The sequence below is a fragment of the Globicephala melas genome, chromosome 1 (assembly GCF_963455315.2).
Source record: "Globicephala melas chromosome 1, mGloMel1.2, whole genome shotgun sequence".
Taxonomy (NCBI): Eukaryota; Metazoa; Chordata; class Mammalia; order Artiodactyla; family Delphinidae; genus Globicephala; species Globicephala melas.
Window position 1 is genome coordinate 735,129 of NC_083314.1, and position 17,890 is coordinate 753,018.

Sequence of the window (17,890 nt, forward strand, 5' to 3'; positions counted from 1 at the left end):
TCATGGTGGGGAGCTCCTGCCCGGCTCCCCACACGGCAGCTGCAGCCTCTGCACCGGCCCCTCCTTCCTGCTCCCCCGCTGGGCAAAGACGTTGGCACCGGTGCCTGGAGGGGCCGGGACTGCTCCGCGGAGCCCACCCCCAGCCCACGGCCCTAGCTTACACGTGTGACACTGAGGAGGGTGCAGGGCCAGCCTGCAGCACTACTCACGGCCACCCAGCGCACGGTCACCGCGTCCGTGGCGACGGGCTGTGACTCTGTGGCCCAGACCGGGTCAGGGCTGCTCGGCCGGTCAGCCCATCCCCACCCAAGCCCCGGTCACACCACAGCCCCACCCCAACCCCCAGGCATCCCACCCTCTGCCCCTGTTCCCTCACCTTCTCCCGGGGGTCTGGCAGGCACAGGGAGACCAGCACGCGAGCCCCGTGCTCCCACACCAGCTCCCAGAGCTCTGCGGGCCCCGGTCAGCATGACGTGATCGCGGCCAGAGGGCCCGCCCTGCAGAGCACAGGGTGTCCCCTGCCCGTCTCAGCTCTAGGACCCCCAGCCTCCCAGCCCCAGACCAGGAAGCACCAATGGCCCAAGGGCATGGTCCCACGGGGAAGAGCCAGGCTGCGGGCATCTCTCCAGCAGGGCCGTCCTCTGCCAGAGGGGACCGCCCGTGACAACAGCCGTCTGCGGGACGAGGGTAAGGGTGAGGCTGCCGGAGGTCCCAGCCTGGCCGACGCCCGATGCCCCGTCCACCCGCAAGCCCACTGGCACTCACGGGAGGCCATGCCGTCCTGCCCACGGCCAGGAGAGGGCATCGCAGAGCTGGCCTGGTCCTTGAGGGCCTGGAGCGGAAGCTGGGGAGGGTGATGGGCAGAGGGGCACCATGAGACAGGCCGCAGAAGTGGTGGCACGAGGGGACCCCGCGTCGTCGTGCCGCCCAGCCCGCAGCCACCTTGTGCTCCCCCAAGAAGCCAGCGTCGCCAGATCACGCCTGGGGAGGAAGCGCCGCACGGGGATGGGCTGCGGCCTGGGCGGGGCGCGGGGCGCGGGCCGCGTCGGGGGTGCCGGAGGCTGCCCAGCTCCCGCTCTTGGTCTCCTCGGCCCTGCGTGGACGGAGCTGGCAGCCTGTTGGTGGGAGGGATGGGGACCCTGCCCCCCACCGGGCCAGGTTCCCGGTGCTGCACGTGCTCAGAGGTGCCAGGGAGCCCCTTCCAGGACCCTGCTCAGGAGGCAGCCGTGCAGGAAGATGTACTGGCTCTGGGGGGTGGGACGGGAGGCGGTCGGCTGAGGGACCGTGGCCCAGCAGGGAGACTTCCAGGCCCTGACCAGCCAGACGGCCCGGGGCAGGGGAGGGGCTTTGGGGAGCCTTCCCGTGGGGCCCCCCCGCGTCAGAGCTGGCAGGGGCCCTCCCAACTCCCACCCCCGGCACAAAGGGAAACAGAAGCCCCGATAGGAGGGTGAGTGTCCGAGCCCCTCCCCCGGGGTTCTTCCCTGGCCCCTGGGGACCCTGTGGCCCGGCTGTCTGCCCCACCCCCTCCCAGGGTCCGCAGCCCACCTGCCTTGCCCTCACCGGGGTCTGGATCATGAGGGGCCGGTGCAGGCGCAGCGAGCACACCGTGTGGAATACGTCCACTGTATCCTCCTCCCCCAGCTGCTGCAGCAGCCCTGACAGGGCCACAGAGGTGTCCGAGCGGCCCACGCCTGCACTGAGGGTCAGAGGGCCCAGGGCTGTGAAGCAGGGCCCTTCCCCAGCCCACCCCACCACCTGCCACCTGCCCCGCCTGCCTGCACCAGGACGGGCCCCGCTCCTCTCCCGAACGGGGTCCACAAAGGCCAGCAGGGAGCTGGGGGTCTCGGGGACGCTGTGGTCTGGCCGGGTGGTGAACTGCAGCTGCTTCACTGTCCACTGCAGTTGCTGGGCAGCCCGGAGGCTGGGGGGCAGAGGAGCTGCTTCTCCGTCCCCTCCTAACCCACTGTCCTCTGCTCAGCCCTCATTCTGTCACCAGATCTTGAGGGTGGGGTGGTGCCCCCCCCCCACTGGGATGCTCCCCTCAGCTCCTCCAGCCTCCCGGGAAGTCTGCCTGCAGGGGGCCCAAGGGGGAGGGGGGCACTGCTGCCCCAGGAGGACACAGCCTGGGATGGCGGATGGGGCCCAGGGGTCTGGGGTGAGCGGGGGCCCTGAGCTGGGCGCAGGGCAGGGCAGAAACCGTCCCTTCTCACCCAACTTCGGATGACCCTTAGCCTTCCCTGTGCTTCCCTACCCTCCCTAACCTCCCACCTCCTGGGCAAGGGGGAGGCCAGGGGCCCAGGAGGTGAGCTGACCTTCCGAGGAGTCACAACCCCTCGCTCGCGGGTACGCACGTGCTGCATCTGGAAGTCCCGCGTGGTCCACTCGTCCTCGGGCTCCTCGGCCAGGAGGTGGACGATGTGACCGTGGGTGACAGGGGTGGAGTTGGCTGGCCAGTGGTGCTCACGTAGCACCTAGGGCCAGAGGGATGTGGGCCCACCCATCACTGCCACCCCTGCTGTATCAGCACCTCCCACCCACCCGTCTGTCTCCGCCACCCTGCTTGTCCGGAAGCCTCTCTCCCCCTGCCCGGCCCCAGCACCTCCACCCCCAGACCTCTATGTGACCCCTGGGACTTCCAGGCAGCTGCCGGGCGCCTGTGCAAACTGCATGGCCTTACTTAGGACCACCTGGCCTGGCCTCTCCGCTCCAGCTGGAGGGGCTCAAAGGTGTTATCCCAGGGCCCCGCACGGAGCAGGGCACAGGCGTGTTTAAAGCAAGGACGCAGACTGGGCCTGGAGCAGGAGAGGGTGGTCTCGGTGAGAAACAGCAGAGGCAATGGAGGCGAGTCCAGCTGGGAGCCTGGGTTCCTGGTCTCCTTCCCTGCCCCATCCTGGGCGGCCTGGGGACCCCACCAACCCCCAGGCCTCACCTGGCCTCCCAGACCCACAGCTGGTCCTGTGGGGAGAGCCTGCCACCTGGTGGCCACCCCGGGGGCTGTGGCACGCTCACCCGCCCACTCTCCATGCCCACCGTCAGCATGACGACCCGGACCTGCTGCTCCCACGCCAGCTGCCAGAAGTCCTCCAGGGTCTTCTTCAGAAGCCCCTGGGTGGTGATGAACTCCTGTGGGCGGGTGTAGCCCTGGGGGCGGGCAGGATCACGTTAACTGGGGCCCCAGCCCACAGCCACGCATCCCACGGGTGATCTCTGGGAGTGAGGACTTCGTGTGCAGGTCGATACGTGTGCACACACGTGAACACACGTGCACCAAGGACCCAAATCAGAAGGGTGACTTGGAGACAGCCCCACCTCGATGGGACGATGACAAGACACTGATGGCCCCGAAGTAGCTTCCCCAGGCCACCCCTTCACCACCCGACCCACACCACCTGCACTTCTCCCAGGGCTCCACTGCCCACCCAGCTCCCCGAGGCCAGCACTCAGTCCCTCCTCCAACAGCCCCATCTGCCTCTCCTGCCTCCGCCTGATGACCCCGCCCCACTCTGTCCACATGCACCGCCCGGCTCTTCTCTGGGTCTGTCCAGCTGCAATGTCTGCTCCTCTTTCATCACTTATCAGGATTCTGCTCATCCTTCAAGAGACCAAATGCCCCCTCCTCCAGGAAGCCTCTCTTGATTCCTAGGTGGACTAAACGTTCCTTCTTCACGAGCTCTGAGCACCACACGTGTGCCCTTATTACAGCACCTGTCATGCCGCGTGGCAGGTGTCACACACATACACACACACACACACAACTCCTGCTCCTTTGAAGGTGGGAATCCGCGTAGCCAAGCCCTGCCTCCTGCGGTCCCAGCACAGCCACCAACACACAAGACACACAAGCTGGCGGTCTTCGTGGATGGCTAGGGCAGGACAGCGTGTCCTGCAAACCGGGCCCCTCCCGAGTGGACGCCGCAGCCAGCGCGCAGGCGGCTCTACCTGCTGGTGGATGAAGCTGGTGTTGACGTAATTAGAGTGAGGCTCTCCGTCCAGCGGGGTCAGCCTGACCCGGCAGCGGTCATCTGCAGACGCTAAAAGCCGGGCATTCAGGGGGGGCACACGCAGCGCCTCCTCCGGGCCGAGCTCCGGCCCGCACGCCCCTGCCTACCATGCTCACAGGGCAGCACGAGAGGGTAGCGGTTCTCGTGGTGTCGGCAGGGTGCTCGGCCTCCAGCCTAGGCTGCCCCTTGCCCACCTCCTTCAGCTCCTGCAGAGACGGGGGCCGAAGCAGACCCATGTCACCCCCACACCGGGGGCGGGGTCGTGCACAGCTGGGGCCCCCCAGAGCCTGGGGGCGGCAGAGGCCTCACCTCGAACTCCTGAAAGCCTGGTGGGCACAGGTGCTCTTGGCCTCGTAGCCCTGTCGGAAGCTGTGGGCAGGGATGGGCCAGTGGGTCCACCTGGGGGAAGAGGGTGTGCAGAGTCCTGCCCTGGGCGCCGGTAGGGGCCAGAGAGAGGGGGCAGGGCAAACAGGACCACACTCGGAGGAGGTGGGCATGAGTGTCTGAGGCCCCGACCCCGGGTCCTGAGGATGGCTCTGGGCACAGCTGCTCGCAGCGCCGCTCAGGGTGCGGCCGAGAGAAGGAAGAACAGTAGCGATATTGGGAAGATTGCGAAATCCAACGTCGGAGAGAAAGAAGGAGACGGAAGCGACTTGGCCCGCAACCGTCCAGGTGGTCAGTCGGGGACCGAGAGGACGGGAGTCTGGAGGCAGAGGCTGAGGGCCTGGGAGGAGCCGGGGGCCCCTGGGAGAAGGGTGACGAGGGTGTGACAGCGGCTGAGGGCGGGCTCGGCTGGGGGGGCGAGGGATGCAGTCCCGGGGAGACCCCATCATCACCGAGCCTGTGGAGGGCGGGCCGCCTGCCCCGCCCCACAGGGGCCACACACTCACCGCAGGTTGACCAGCTCCTGGGAGCACAGGTTCTTCTCCGACCTGCAGAGGGTGACGGGGCCTGGGAGGCAGCCTGGGGCTCCCCCAACACGCCGGCCCAGCCCTCCCCGCCGCTCACCTCCGCCCCTGCACTCACCTCCAGCACAGCAGGCCCAGCAAGGCGCCAAGCGCAAGGCCACCGCCCGCTGCGACACCCACCGCTGCTGGGAGGGGCTCTGTGGACGGAGACGGAAGGGTGAGCTGGGCAGCCCCGACCTGCCACCCCGTGAGACACACCAGCCTCCCCTGGGCCCGAGACCCCCTGGGTGGAGGGCGCAGTGACAGCCCTCACCCTGCAGAAGGAAGTCCCAGATGCCGAACCGAGGCCAGAGAAGGCTGCCGGGGGGACCACCCTGGACGGGCACCGAGAACGGCCTGTGAGCCCTCCCTGCCCCCAGCTCCTGAGCAGGGCCCCCCCAACACCCCTGAGGATGAGAGGGCGGAGGCCTGGCCCCGCACCTTCTGGAGCTGCTCCGTCCAGTACGGTCGCCACGTGCCCTGGGCTACTCTACTGAGCACCTGAACCGGAGCGGCTCCAATTTCAGATTTGCCGCAAGCATAAGCTACACACAGGATTTCAAAGTTTTACTGATTAGAAGAAAAGGATGTAAAATCTCTCATTAATCATTTAAAAAAGTCGATCACGTGTTGATACGATATTTTTAGTATCTTGGTTTAAATAAAACGTGGCTGAGATTAATGGCACCTGTTTATTTTTCTCTTTGTTAACAGAGCTACTGGGAACCACAGATGTGGCTCTCACTTGTGGCCTGCCTTATGTTCCTACTGGTCAGCGCTGCTCCAGGATACGGTGGCCAACCGGGAGCAGCATGGCGGAGGGGAGCCTTGCGGGAGGGTAGAGCGATCGCGGCAGCAGCAAACCGTTTCCTCAATGCCTGTCTTGCCCACTACCCCCAGCCCACCCAGGTCAGGGCTGCCACCAGGAGCACCTCCTTCGCTGGCTCTGGGGCTCCCAGCTCTGTGAGGCAGGACAGGTCCCCGCTGGTAGCTGAGCCTCAGAAGGGAGGTCCCAGCACCCATCCCCACCCCAGGACCCAGCTGGAGTCCTAGCTGGGTGCCCACCTACCTGAGAAGGCTGAGAAGGAGATGAGGGGCTCAGAGCTGTACCTGGTAAAGGCTGCAACGCTGAACCTGTCACAGAGGGGCAGGACCTTCCATTGCGGGGCCGGGGGGGGGGAGGGCGGTGGCAGGCAAAGAGGGCCGCGCCCCTCCCAGGAAACTGGGTCCCGGGCAGCAGATGGTCAGGTAGCAGGAGCCCCCTCGCCTGTTTAGGGCTTGGCGCCCCGTCATCTGAGACTTCAGAGCGAACTCCACCCTCTCCTGGCTTCTCTCCTGCCTCCACTGCCCTATTCTGAGAGCAAGAAGCCCTAGAAACAGGCGCCTGGTATCCTCAGTATAGCCCTAGCAAAGTGAAAGAGAATCCATCCCCTGCTTTGCTGAGAAAAGAACCACGTGGCAGGTGGGCATTCCCCTTTTTGCCTTGCCTACCAGGAAGCTCAGTCAGAATAGCTCTACTGACCCTACTGGACCAGCACATGCTTCCTCTCTATGAATCAGTCCAGCTCTTTTGTTGACACAGGTGTAAACAACACATCAATGAAACTTTCAGTGTCTCCCCCTCCCTTCAGCCTTGGCCCTCACCGATAGCGGGAACCCGGCCTGAGTTGCCCATTACAAACGTCCTGGGTCTGGCCACAGTCCTCTGTTCCCACAGGCACCATCCAGGACGTCGGCACGGCCCAGGGCCCCGGGTAGAAGGGGCTGGGGAGCAGGGCGGCCAGGTAGGAGTCACGTCCCCCGTAGTGTTGGTCGTACCAGGTGTGGTTGATGGCGTCACAGGGAGGCTGTGCCGCTAGGAGAGGAACGGGGAGGGGGCGGGGCAGGTGGGCAGTGGGGTGGGGCCTCTCCCCGCCAGAGGGGCTTGCCCGTGTTCTAGACGTACCCGCCCCCGTTAGTATACCAGGCCCTTCCGCCAGAACGTCCCAGTCCCCCTTCCTGCGCCAAGACTCCCGCCGGCCTCAGACATTTCATCTCACCCGTGTCAGCGCCTGGGCCCCTTGCCACCCCTGCCAGGCAGTAGCCAGGGTCCCTCACCCGCCTGGGCCGGGACTCACGTGGCATGTTAGCGGTGGCGATGACGCCATAGCTCTGGATCTGCCCGTCGTCCTCGCCAAACATGCCCTGGGATATCAGCGCATCCATCCCCATCTCAGGCTCCAGCTGGGGGCCTCGGCCAGCTCGGGGGTGGGGGGTGCCAGGCTGGGGGCGGAGGGGGAGAGTGAGGCCCTGACAGTAGTCCCCAAGGGCAGGGTCATGCCTGCAATGGCAGCTGACTGGACGCACAGAATCCAAACTGGGCTGGGTGCTGGGCACAAGCCCCGCAGGGGGTGTCAAACGAGTGTGGCGTTGGGTCAGGGTCGGGGCCGGGGCTGGGGGCGATGGGGGAGGAAGACTGAGGGATGGGGCCTGAGGCCAAGGGGGCGCCTACCCTCGGCAGCAGTGGCACACACCACGGTGACTTCCCGGCTCCACAGGCCGTTCCTGCCCCGCACGGAGAGGCTGAGGCGGTAGGACGTGGCGGGCTCCAGGCGGGACGGCAGGAGGGCATCCCCAGAGGTGTTGGCCTGGAAGACGAGGTGGGCGTCCCCTCCTGCTGCCAGCTGCTCCGCCACCACCGGACACGTGTCCACGTCCCCCTTGGACACCATCCAGGCCAGGGCCAGGCGGGCGACCTTGGGCTGGCACTGCACGTCCTCCACTGGGTCGGGCTCTGCGGGTTCAAGGGTTCCACATCGCGTGGGAGTCAGCGCAGCCCCAGAGGTGGTCAAAGTCAGAGGCGCAGAGGGACCGGGCATTTCTGTCCCTGGAAAGGGGCAGCGGCCACAGGGAGAAATAAGTCTCCTCGGGACCTGACGCCCATCTGGAGAGCGAGGGGCATCCCGAGGGCGGGTGGGCACGGCACACACCCAGACGAGCAGGGCTGGGACAGGATGGGCAGCGCTCAGGGTGCTCTGCTCCCCCTGACAGACACTGACGTACCCACGGGCAGCAGCACCAGGTGCGTGGAGGCCTGGAGCGGCCCCGCCGGGCACAGCACGGACAGGGAGAGGTCGAGTCCAGGCGTGTGCGGCACACTCCGTGCCCCAGGCGGCCGCTGGCCCAGGCCAGGCTGACCACAGCACTGCCCGCCTGCATGGACACCAGCAGCTTGGTGGGCACCAGTGGGGCTGTGGGGAGGAGAGCAGGATGCCTGTGACCCCACGCAGGGCCCTCGGGGTGCAGGTGGGACGGGCGACTGGGGGCAGCAGTGCCACCGAGGGAGGGAGCAGGGGTCCAGGGGCGGCCCTGCCCGCTGCTCCTCCCCCGGCCATTCCAATGCCACTCACAGGCCCAGCCAGAGGCACCGGCTGTTGCCACACGGAGGGGCCCGGCCTGTGCGACCACCTGCACCTTGTACTCAGTGCCCGGAGTCAGAGCTGAGAGACTGGCACCATCCACCTGGGCCCCCACGGGGCTGGAGCCCACCGGGACGCCTGCCTGGTACAGGGTCCCCCGGTAGCCGTCCCGGCCCCACGGCGTGTGGACCCAGGATGCCCAGGGCTGGGGGGGGCCTTCACTGGCCACACTTACCAGAGGGGGGGCGAGGGGGGCTGCGGGGACAACAGGGTCGGGGGGAGAGAAGGGAGGTGTCATGGCCTGAACTGTGTTCCCCCCAAATTCAGGTTGAAGTCCAGACCCTCAGGACCTCATAGCGTGACTGTATTTGGAGATTCGGTCTCTAAAGAGGTGAGGAAGGTAAAAGGTCATCGGTGCGGGCCCTGACCCAGAGGGGCTGGAACGCAGACACTGAGGGACAGCCGTCCACTCGCCGAGGACTCTGCCAGCCTGGGTCTCAGACCTGTGGCCACGGAACTGGGGACGCCTCCCCCGTGTGGGGACTGGGGACTTGCTGAGGGCAGCTCTAGTGCGGGGTGAAGAGCACAGCCCCGATCATGGCTCCTTCCTCCCGAAAGGGCCCCACTTGGCCCTCCACCCTTGGCCCAGTCGCGAAACACCGGTTCAGGTGACCAGTGAGAGGAGATTCTACCCGTGGGGAGGCAGACCGCCTCCCGACTTCCCCAGACAGCAGAGCACAAGCCCCAGCCATGCTGAGTGAGCGCATCGATCACCGCTCTCCCAGCCAGACGGGGCGGCCAGGGGGTTACACGCAGAGCCTTTTCCGGGCCCAGCCCCAGCTCTGGCAGCCCCCAGAGTGGGTGGATAGGTTAAAGGGCAGGCAGTGTCTGGGGTCCAGGCGGGGCCCCTCCACCCTCCCCTTGGGCCCAGGGCCTGGGGTCACCTGGTGGACCCCTCCTTTGTAAACTGAGGCTCAAAGAGGCACAGGCCCGATCTGGGTCTGAGCCAGTCAGAGCCCCTGGCCGGAGCTTTCCCACCGCTCCCAGGCCGGTCCGAGGTCTCAGGGTCCTGGGAGGGGTCGGGAGGGCAGGGCGGGCAGTGGGGGCCACCACACTGGAGAAGGATGGGCAAGGAGACCCCACTGTTGCCCGGCTCCACCGAGCAGGCCTCGGGCCTCTGGGAGGGGCTTCCTGGCCCAGCCTCCCGGCTCTGGGCCTCCGGGCCTCACCGTGTGACCCGTCCTGTACTTCAGGAACTGTGACCCTTCCTGGGGCCCCCCAACCCCCCCTTCTCTCTGGGGCTGTTACGTGGCCAGGAGCGTGGACCCTGGGCCACACTGCCCGCACGTGAACCCCGACGCCCCACTGAGGACTGGGAGCCTGCCCTGTGTTTGGCTTCCTCCTCCGTGAGACGGAGGCCTCCCGGATGTTGTTTAAGTGAGACAACACTGAGCAAGGGGCCCGGGGGTCCTGGCAGCCAGTCCTCTGGTCCACCCAGTCCCCACCTCCCCGCCGCTGGTCGTGAGAGAGCTCGAGGGCCCAGCCCATGCCACCGCCCGGGAGCAAAGCCCAGGTTCTGCCCGCCTTCCTGGTGCCAGAAGGGCCAGGCCCCGGGGACTCTCGGCCAGGGCGAGGGGTGTCCTGGTGCCCGAGGGAGCAACCGTAGTCAGCCCAGAGGCCTGCGCACGGACCACAGGGAGGTCAGGGCGCCGTGCAGCCCCTGGGACCCACTGAGCAAGGGTGGCCTGTGAGGCAGGGCCATGCGGAGGGCACTCACGTGTCCAGCCTGTGGCACTGGTGCCGCTGCTCTTGTCCAGCCCCTGCAGGGTGGACAGCCACGCCAGGAACTCGGTGCCCGGAGCCGGCTGGGCCCAGGAGAAGTCTGTGCCTCGGGGGCCAGGGTCTCCTCACCCTCCAGAGCCAGGGGGCTCAGGCGGTACAGCCACAGGAGGAAGCTGTCCCTGCCCCCGACGTGGGGGGGGGGCGGTGCTGCAGACAGCCCACAGGGCAGGGGGCTGGGCGGCCAGGCCCAGGCTCAGGTTGGCGGGAGGCGCAGGGACTGCGGGACAGGAAGAAACGGATTTGGAACAACCCAGCGCCCGCTCCTCCTGCGTCGTCGTCTGCACCCTGCTCGCTGGCCTCCAGGCACAGCTAGCCACCAGGCTCCAGCCCGCTCCTTCCTTCCCTCCCAGGAAAACCTCTTGGATGACACGGTCTCCGCCCTGATGCCTGCGCCCCACCTGCTTCCCAGACCATCAGCTCCTGGAGGATGATGTCTGGTCCACCTGGTCCCCACCAGCACCCAGCGCCTGTGCCTCGCACCCGGGACACGGGCCTCCAGCTCAGCCACTGACGTTTGGCCCCCACCTCCCAATCTCTCTCTGTCTCTCTTCCTCTCTCTCCCTCTCTCTCTCTTTCTCTCCCCAACCTGAGGGCCTGGGTCCACACTTGCCCCTTGCTAAGGCCCCTCTCTGCCCACCCTACTCAGACACACACGCTTTTCGGCCCACCTCCTTCCTCTGGGAACCCTTCCCTGACTCTTTAAGGTGGCCCTTCTGTAAGCCCTGAAGAATTAGCCGGAACCACATACAATTCCCCACAGTCCTCAGTTTTAACCCGTGAGAACAGAGCTTCGCGTGGTTCAGATACACCGTGAGTATTCTCTGTGCATCCACGCTTACGCTGTGACGTATGAACCAATACGCGTTACTTCAACAGACACATAAACCATCTGTTTAGTCGGCAGCCTTCCTTTCTAGATGGTCTTCTTCGTAACCGTTAGCTTCAGCGCCTAACCCCATACCTAGAAATGGGAAGCGTGCATTAAATACTTGTTGGAAGGATGGATGGATGGATGGCCGACCAGATGGCAGGAGGTGGAGAATGCTTGCAAACAGATTCACGAGCGGCCCCACCTTGGATGGACGCACGGCTTCTGAGCCAGGAACACGGCACACAGAGGGCGGCGTGTGAAGGACATCGGTCCCCACCGCCACCGCCCAGGCTGGCCCTCCAGGGCCCACAGCCAGGAACTCATGGGGGCAGGCGCTGGCCCTCTGCCCACGCCCACACCCACATGGTGTAGCAGGAGCCGGGCACGGGGCCCCTCAGTGTCAGGCCGGAAGTATCGGGGCCCAACGCGACAAGACCGCCCAGAGAGCTCTGGTTGCCCTCCTGGCGCCAGCCGACCCTGTAGGCTTCCCGCTGCCCTGGTGCTGGGGCCCGGCCAACGGTCAAGTCAGAGGGGCTGCCCCTGCCGATTACCTCCAGTGACTGTGGTGCCAGGGGCCCTGGAGAGAGGAGCAGCTTGGTAAGGGGGCCCTGCAGTGTCTGTGGGCTGTGATGTCCCCACCCAGATCTCCAGCCCGAGGCAAAGCCCCCCAGCCCTAGACCAGGGTCCGCGGTGGCTGGCACTCACCTGTGTGACTTATGGTGCTCAGGGGGGTGTTGCCTGGAGAGGGGACAGTGTCCACTGTCCCCTGAGTGGGCCCCAGGTCCCTGGAGAGTGACCTGGGTGGCACCAGGTGGCCCAGCGATGTTTCCGAGGAGGCTGGGGGCTCCCTGGGTGTAGGGCAGTACCTGGGTCCCAGGATCCCTGCCGGCCTCCAGCCCATCCAGGGGCAGCTCGGTACCATTGCCTTTCCGGCGCTGGGCTGCAGCATCTGGAGGGGGTGTGGTCCCTGGAGAGTGAGAACTCACACGTCTCCTGATGCAGGTGCCCCTGGGCAGGACCCCAGCCTGTACCCCGCCAGTGCAGACTCCCCTCCAGCCAGGCACTGGCCTGGGTCTAGGCGTCATAGGGCCCGGCCAGAACCCTCAGCTCTAGAGCGTAGTGTCCAGTGGGCAGGGGCCCCGGGAACGTGGCATTAAGGGCCCGGGGCCCAGCGTGATGGTCTTCTCCACCGGTCCACTTAGCCTGAGCAGGTAGCCATCCCGGGCCCCCGGCCCTGCCTTCCAGGTGGCCCAGAGCTCGGGGGGCCGGGGAGCGAGTACCAGGTCCAGGGGGACTGAGGGATCTGTGGGGAAGGGAGACACACGTGCAGAAGGTCCTGGACCCCCGTGTCAGCTTCTTCCCGCACGCCCTGGACCAGGCCTCATCCAGGCGCTGGCGGTGACCCTGAGCCATATTCCAGGTGAGTCCTGGGACCCGGCCGAGGACGTGGTGACAAACGATAACACATCCGGTGCCAGACCTCACAGTCTTCACAAGGCTGCCATCTTCATCCTGCTTTGAGATACAGCGGCTGAAGCACAGAGAGGGTCAGCACTTTGCCCGAGACCCACAGCCAGCGAGTGGCAGCGAGACAGCACTTCCCTGAGCAAAAGTGCAGCAAAGTCCCCGCGGGCTCAGCCCAGCTGGACACTCCTAAGCCTCGGGACCTGGTCCTTCTCTCTCTGAACCTCGATGCCTCCACCGTACGGAGATAACACAACTTAAGGGGTTGTTCTGGGGGGTAAACGAGGTGACACACAGACGTGCCTGGCACGGGGCTGGCACATGGTTGCTGCCAGTGCTGATAAGTGTCACCACCGTCATCGTCTGTGGTGGGGGCGGGTGGACTCCTGCCACCCCCTCCAGGCAGGCCTCACCCCTTCCCTGCAGGACTCCTGGAAGCCCACCCCACCAGCTGGCTCCTGCCTGCTTGACTGAAGAGCCTCTGCGGCAACCCCTTACCCGCCCAGCACGCACGGGTCCACTCGGTGGCGTTGGGCCTCGCCGCCAGATGGGGCCCGGCAACAGTGCTGAGTGTCAGCTCGTAGGGGGTTCCCGGAGAGAGGCGAGCGAAGGTGTGACTGGAGATGCCCCGTGTGACCCCCGCCGTCAGGTTGGAGCCGCCAAGGAGGTCTGTGAGCATGAGACGCAGCCCGGCGGCGACCCCAGAGTCATTCCAGGAGACCTGCAGGGCACTGGCACCTGGCGCACGCAGCGTCAGCTGAGCTGGAGGCACAGGCGCTGGAGAAAGGGTGGGGAGAGCACAGCCGGGCTGGAGAGAGGGCCCGACGCGGGGCCCGGGCACCGCCCCACCAGCAGCAGCCCAGGAGCCCAGTCACGGGACGCGGCTCTGGACGGCCCCCCACTTCCAGACCGGCCGCCCCCCGGGGCCTCGCCGAGCGCTGGCCTTACCTGTCCACTGATAGATGCTGGGCTTCGCTTGGAGGTCGGCAGCCCAGGTGGGAACCTCCAGAGTGTGCTCGCTGCCGGGTAAGAGGTCACTAGAATTGTCGGACAGGGTGCCCGGGGACGCGGACACATTGTGAGCCAATGTCTGCGACTCCAGGTGGTAGAAGAGAATCTGGTAGCCATTCTGCCCCCCGGGGGCAGCGCCCCGCAAGGCCTCCAGGTGGGACGGGCTCCCCAAGCTACAGAGCTGCAGGTCCTGGACCGTCAACAGGGCTGCATCAGAGGCAGAGAGAGGCACCAAGTTCAGGGCCGGGGCATCACCTCTGCTTCTAGTGCCCCTGACGAGTCACTGCAGCAGGCGTGGTCCTCAGAGACCTCACCGTCTCTGGCCGCTCTGCCCCCTGCCAACCCTCCAGGGCAGCCGCATCCTGCTCGGCCCCTCCCCTGCCCGCAGGCCATGCACCTGTGTGGGCAGTGCGGATGACAGTGGTGTTCTGCCCTCAGGGGCGCAGGGCTGTCACCTCCAGCTGGTAGCGACTTCCCGGCACCAGGTCCTGGAACTCAAAGCTGGACGCGTTGGTGTGGGCCCGGAGTGGCTGCTCTTCCGGGGACCCCAGGGGGGTCAGGCAGCTGAGGCAGAGGGTGTGGCTGGCAGACCTCCCCTGGACGCTGACATTCACCCTCAGAGGTGGTCCGGGGGAGAAGGGCTGGGTCAGAGTCTCCCAACACCTTCTGCCCCAGAGGAGGAGAGGTGGGAAGGGCCAGAGCAGAGGCGGGGTCTGGGCAGAGAAACAGCCTTGCCCAGCCCCCTCCCCATGGAAGGCACCTACCTCCACTCTCCCCGAGCGGACCCCCTTCCAGGGAGGGGCACTTGTCTTCCTGTAGAGAGGGGGCAAGGGTGTGGGAAGAGATGGGCAGAGGCTCTGGGCTCCAGCCAGGACCAGAGAAAAGGCTGTCCTCTCGTCTGTCTTCCGCAGACGTGGCTGAAGGGCATCACCGCAGGACACCGAGGTGCAGAGGCCCTGGGGCCAGGAGCAGACTGTCCTGCTGTCCCGTCATTGGGGTGGGAAGGAGCCTCCCCTGCCCTGCTTACTGCAGCCCAGCCGCGGCGCCACGGGGCGGGGGGAGGCCTGGATGCCCTGGAGAGCAGGGGCGCACCTCACCTCGGCCAGGAAGCCTGGGAGCCACAGGAGGACCGCGCACGGGAATGGGGGCCCCATCCCGGCCGAGTCTGCAGGGAGAGCTGGGCGGTAGCAGGAGGAGCCCATCCCCACCCTCCCCTTGGTCAGCGGGCGGAGAGCGAGGCGCTCCCTCCCCAGCCCAGAGCCTGTGCCAGCAGGGCCCTGTCAGGGGCACAGGGCTGCGGCCCCCAGGCTGCAGGCAAGCTCATCTCCCCCTGCACCCCCAGCTCCACCCTCTTCCAGCTGTTGGCTTTCCAGGCAGGAAACTGTCCCTCGAGACCCAGACCCAGAGGAGAGACGGCCTTGCGGGTGGGCAGAGACAGCTTGGTCCCCGACGCCACGCCCCCCAGGAGAGGAGGGGGTGTCTGACCCTGCACGCGCAGAGGTGGACCGGGCCTTTGTGTTCCTGTGCAGAGGGGTCCTGGTGACGTGGTGGGGGTGTGTGTGGCTGGGTGCTGGGTGGATGGACCAGCTATGCGTGTGCGTCGCTTGTGGACATACACAGGCGCGCGTCTGTCCCAAAAGCCTTGAGTCCCAGTGATGGTAGGTCTAGAAGAGCCCTCTGGTTTCACACCCTTGCCCCCCAGATAAGGAAGAAGTATCCAGGGAGGGAAGAGCCCAGGCCCCAGCGTGAGGAGGGGAGCTGGGCTTGAACCTGGGACCTCCAGCTCCTGCTCCAGGATCCCTAGGATGCGTGCTTGCCTCCCCCCCGCCCCGCCCCCGCCCCACCCCCTCTACCTAGACCCCGCCCCGCCCCCGCCCCACCCCCTCTACCTAGACCCCGCCCCTCCCCGCCCCCTCTACCTAGACCCCGCCCCCTCCCCTCCCGCCCCAACCTGGCCGCAGGCCTGCGAAGGCCCGGGGCAGCCTCCTGGAGGTCAGGCCCCCCACCTCCTGGAACCAACAGCTCACCTGGAAGCACTCCCCCGGAGCCGCCACCCCAAGGCAGCTGACGCGGGGAAAGGAGGAAAGGGAGATGGAGGAAAGGAAGCAGCTCTGGGCCCCGGAGCAGGCTCGCAGGTGGGGAGGCGGACGCCCAGCAAACAGGCAGGTAGGTACATAAAGTCTGAGCAGCTAACTGGCTTCCTGAGGACCCTTCTCTCAGCCTGTCTGGCAGGGAGCGCGGGCCTGCACAGGGACCAGCCCCGGCCAGAGCCGGGGGCTACCTGCCCGTCCCCGCTCTGCCCAGCCATAAACCTCAGGGCCGCCCACCGGCCTCTGGATGGGGGCCTGGAAACTCAGCACTGCAGCCTCATCAGATTTTCCAGGCCGTGCGCGCGCACGTGTGTGTGTGTGTGCGCGCGTGCACACACGAGTGCACGTGCGCTCTTTCAAAAGGGCTGGGGGTGGGGAACAACTAGGGAAACTGATCTGGGGCCAGTCTGGCCAAGAGGAGGGGGCCACACTGAACCTTTGGCCCTCCCCCTCACCTGGGCACCTCACTTTGGTGAACCTGCAGAGGCTGGAGACGTGGGGTGGAAACACCCTAATTTGGAATCTAAGTAGAAGAGGTACAGCAGGGCATGGCTTTAGGGAAGGGGTGAGGTCTCAGACTGTTCCCAAGACTCCCCAGAAAAGGGGGTCCCACAGCTAGTCCTATGGACGGGGCCTGGCTGAGGCACCTGGCCATAGGGGCACATCTGTCAACCCCCAGCCAGACTGGGGCGGCCTTGGGCTGGGGGGCAGGGGCAGCCTGGAGAGGATGCAGGAAGGTCCTGACGGTAGAAGCGGTCTCCCCAACCCAAGCCTCTCCTTTCAGCCAAGAGGTACCACAAGGGCTGTGTCTCCTCCCAGCAGCCCCTCCCACAGACAAAGCCACATCCTCCACCTGGAGAGCCCTGAGCACCTTACCGATGCCTTCTGGAGAGAGCCAGCCAGAGGCAGCGGCGGACAGGGGACAGGTCCAGGCCTCCTGGCTCCCGCGTGCAAACCAGCCCGTCTCCCCGCTGCTGCCCGGCAGCCCTCCCTCTTCTGGCGCCCCTTCCGCTCCCACCACTGAAGGCCGGCCTTGGGCATCTCCCACGCCCCGGCAAAGGTCCCCAGGGAGGGGATAGGCCTGGATCCGTCTGACCAGGTTGTTGCGTGGGGCGAGGGGGTGTGCGTGCCGGCAGCCTGGCCATGTATGTGGCCTTACAGTGTACGCAGGCAACACTCGTGAGCCACGAGGGTGCACACACCTGCCCGGGTGCACGTGCGCGTGTGGCATCCAGGGACATCAAGGCGGCAGGCGCCGGGTAGGGCGGGAGCAGGAAGGCCTCTGGAGAGAAAGGCCACGTTGGGGAACACATGTCCATTTCGCTGGCTCTGGGCTTGGGAGGGAGAGAACTCTGTTCTGTCCTGAAGTCCTCCTACAGGGGCCTGAGTTCCAGCAAAGAACAGGGCTCTTCCCGGGAGTCCCAGGGTGGCTGGGCCAGCCTACACGCGGGTCCTTCAGCCAGGGGCTTGAAAAGTATGGAAAGTCCCCTGCACCAGCCGGCACCCAGAGGTGTCAGGAAACTGGGTCGGGTGGGGGCTGGGTGTCTGGGGGGCACCCAGAGCCACTCCCACCAGCCCTCCCAGCCGGGCTCTCTGCAGTGTCCTCCGCGCGTATCCCAGCTCTCTAGGTCTCTGTCTCCCCTACACAGCCAGGGACACGCGGAATGGAAGCCGCCTGGGCTGGCCCAGGATCTGAGGGCTGTTCGTGGGGTGCCGGGATCAGGGCTTCTCCAGAGAGGAGCGGAGAGGAAGGCGGGGAGGGGAGCAGGACGTGGCCGGGTGCAGAGCCCCCGCAGCTGGCCCAGTCCCCGAGACCCCTGCCTCGGGGCTTTTATCGGTGGCAGCCTTTGACCCCGGGGCGAGCAGGTGCGGCAGGAACAAGTGCCTGTGGGAATTCCCGGTACACCGGCCCCTCTGGGGGGCTCCGGACTCTGGGGCTCACAGCTCTGGGACTGGGGAGCGGCTGCAGAGGAACAGTGCGGCCCAGTGCGTGAAGGCCAGGTGGGGAAAGGGAGCAGTGAGGAGGGGGACAGTTCCGGCGCCCTTGGCCCTCCCGGGGCCGCTTCTCCAGCTGACAGCTCTGAGCGCCCGGTTCCACTTTCTCACCGACGTGGGAGGGGCGATCCTCGGCCCCTGGTGGAGGGGGGGGGGGGCGGCAATCCTGCGAAGGAGCCCGAGCCTCAGGGAGGAGCAGTAACTCTCCAGTCTCAGCAAGGGCTCAGCGGGGTCTTCCTGGCTTCCTGCACCCCAGAACCCAGCTCTGGAT

General features: G+C 66.4%; 1 protein-coding gene across 1 annotated transcript in view; it reads right to left on the bottom strand.

The window, feature by feature from the left end:
* Positions 1–17,890, bottom strand: part of LOC115845988 (receptor-type tyrosine-protein phosphatase V-like) — a 20,235-nt gene continuing 2,345 nt past the window's right edge. The window contains 41 exon segments of the mRNA XM_070046874.1: positions 1–78; positions 377–450; positions 573–674; positions 766–844; positions 982–1,093; positions 1,189–1,247; positions 1,561–1,718; positions 1,782–1,905; positions 2,244–2,252; positions 2,352–2,471; positions 3,010–3,141; positions 3,940–4,022; positions 4,118–4,144; positions 4,147–4,207; positions 4,311–4,327; positions 4,330–4,400; positions 4,895–4,933; positions 5,010–5,106; positions 5,223–5,283; positions 5,390–5,449; positions 5,854–5,909; positions 6,018–6,082; positions 6,593–6,803; positions 7,066–7,195; positions 7,197–7,210; positions 7,440–7,721; positions 7,991–8,074; positions 8,077–8,178; positions 8,338–8,601; positions 9,852–10,025; positions 10,124–10,211; positions 11,419–11,561; positions 11,868–12,008; positions 12,091–12,222; positions 12,225–12,362; positions 13,037–13,300; positions 13,472–13,724; positions 13,990–14,069; positions 14,299–14,347; positions 14,632–14,699; positions 17,656–17,757. Of these exon segments, the coding sequence (XP_069902975.1) occupies positions 1–78; positions 377–450; positions 573–674; positions 766–844; positions 982–1,093; positions 1,189–1,247; positions 1,561–1,718; positions 1,782–1,905; positions 2,244–2,252; positions 2,352–2,471; positions 3,010–3,141; positions 3,940–4,022; positions 4,118–4,144; positions 4,147–4,207; positions 4,311–4,327; positions 4,330–4,400; positions 4,895–4,933; positions 5,010–5,106; positions 5,223–5,283; positions 5,390–5,449; positions 5,854–5,909; positions 6,018–6,082; positions 6,593–6,803; positions 7,066–7,195; positions 7,197–7,210; positions 7,440–7,721; positions 7,991–8,074; positions 8,077–8,178; positions 8,338–8,601; positions 9,852–10,025; positions 10,124–10,211; positions 11,419–11,561; positions 11,868–12,008; positions 12,091–12,222; positions 12,225–12,362; positions 13,037–13,300; positions 13,472–13,724; positions 13,990–14,069; positions 14,299–14,347; positions 14,632–14,699; positions 17,656–17,757 (4,403 nt within the window).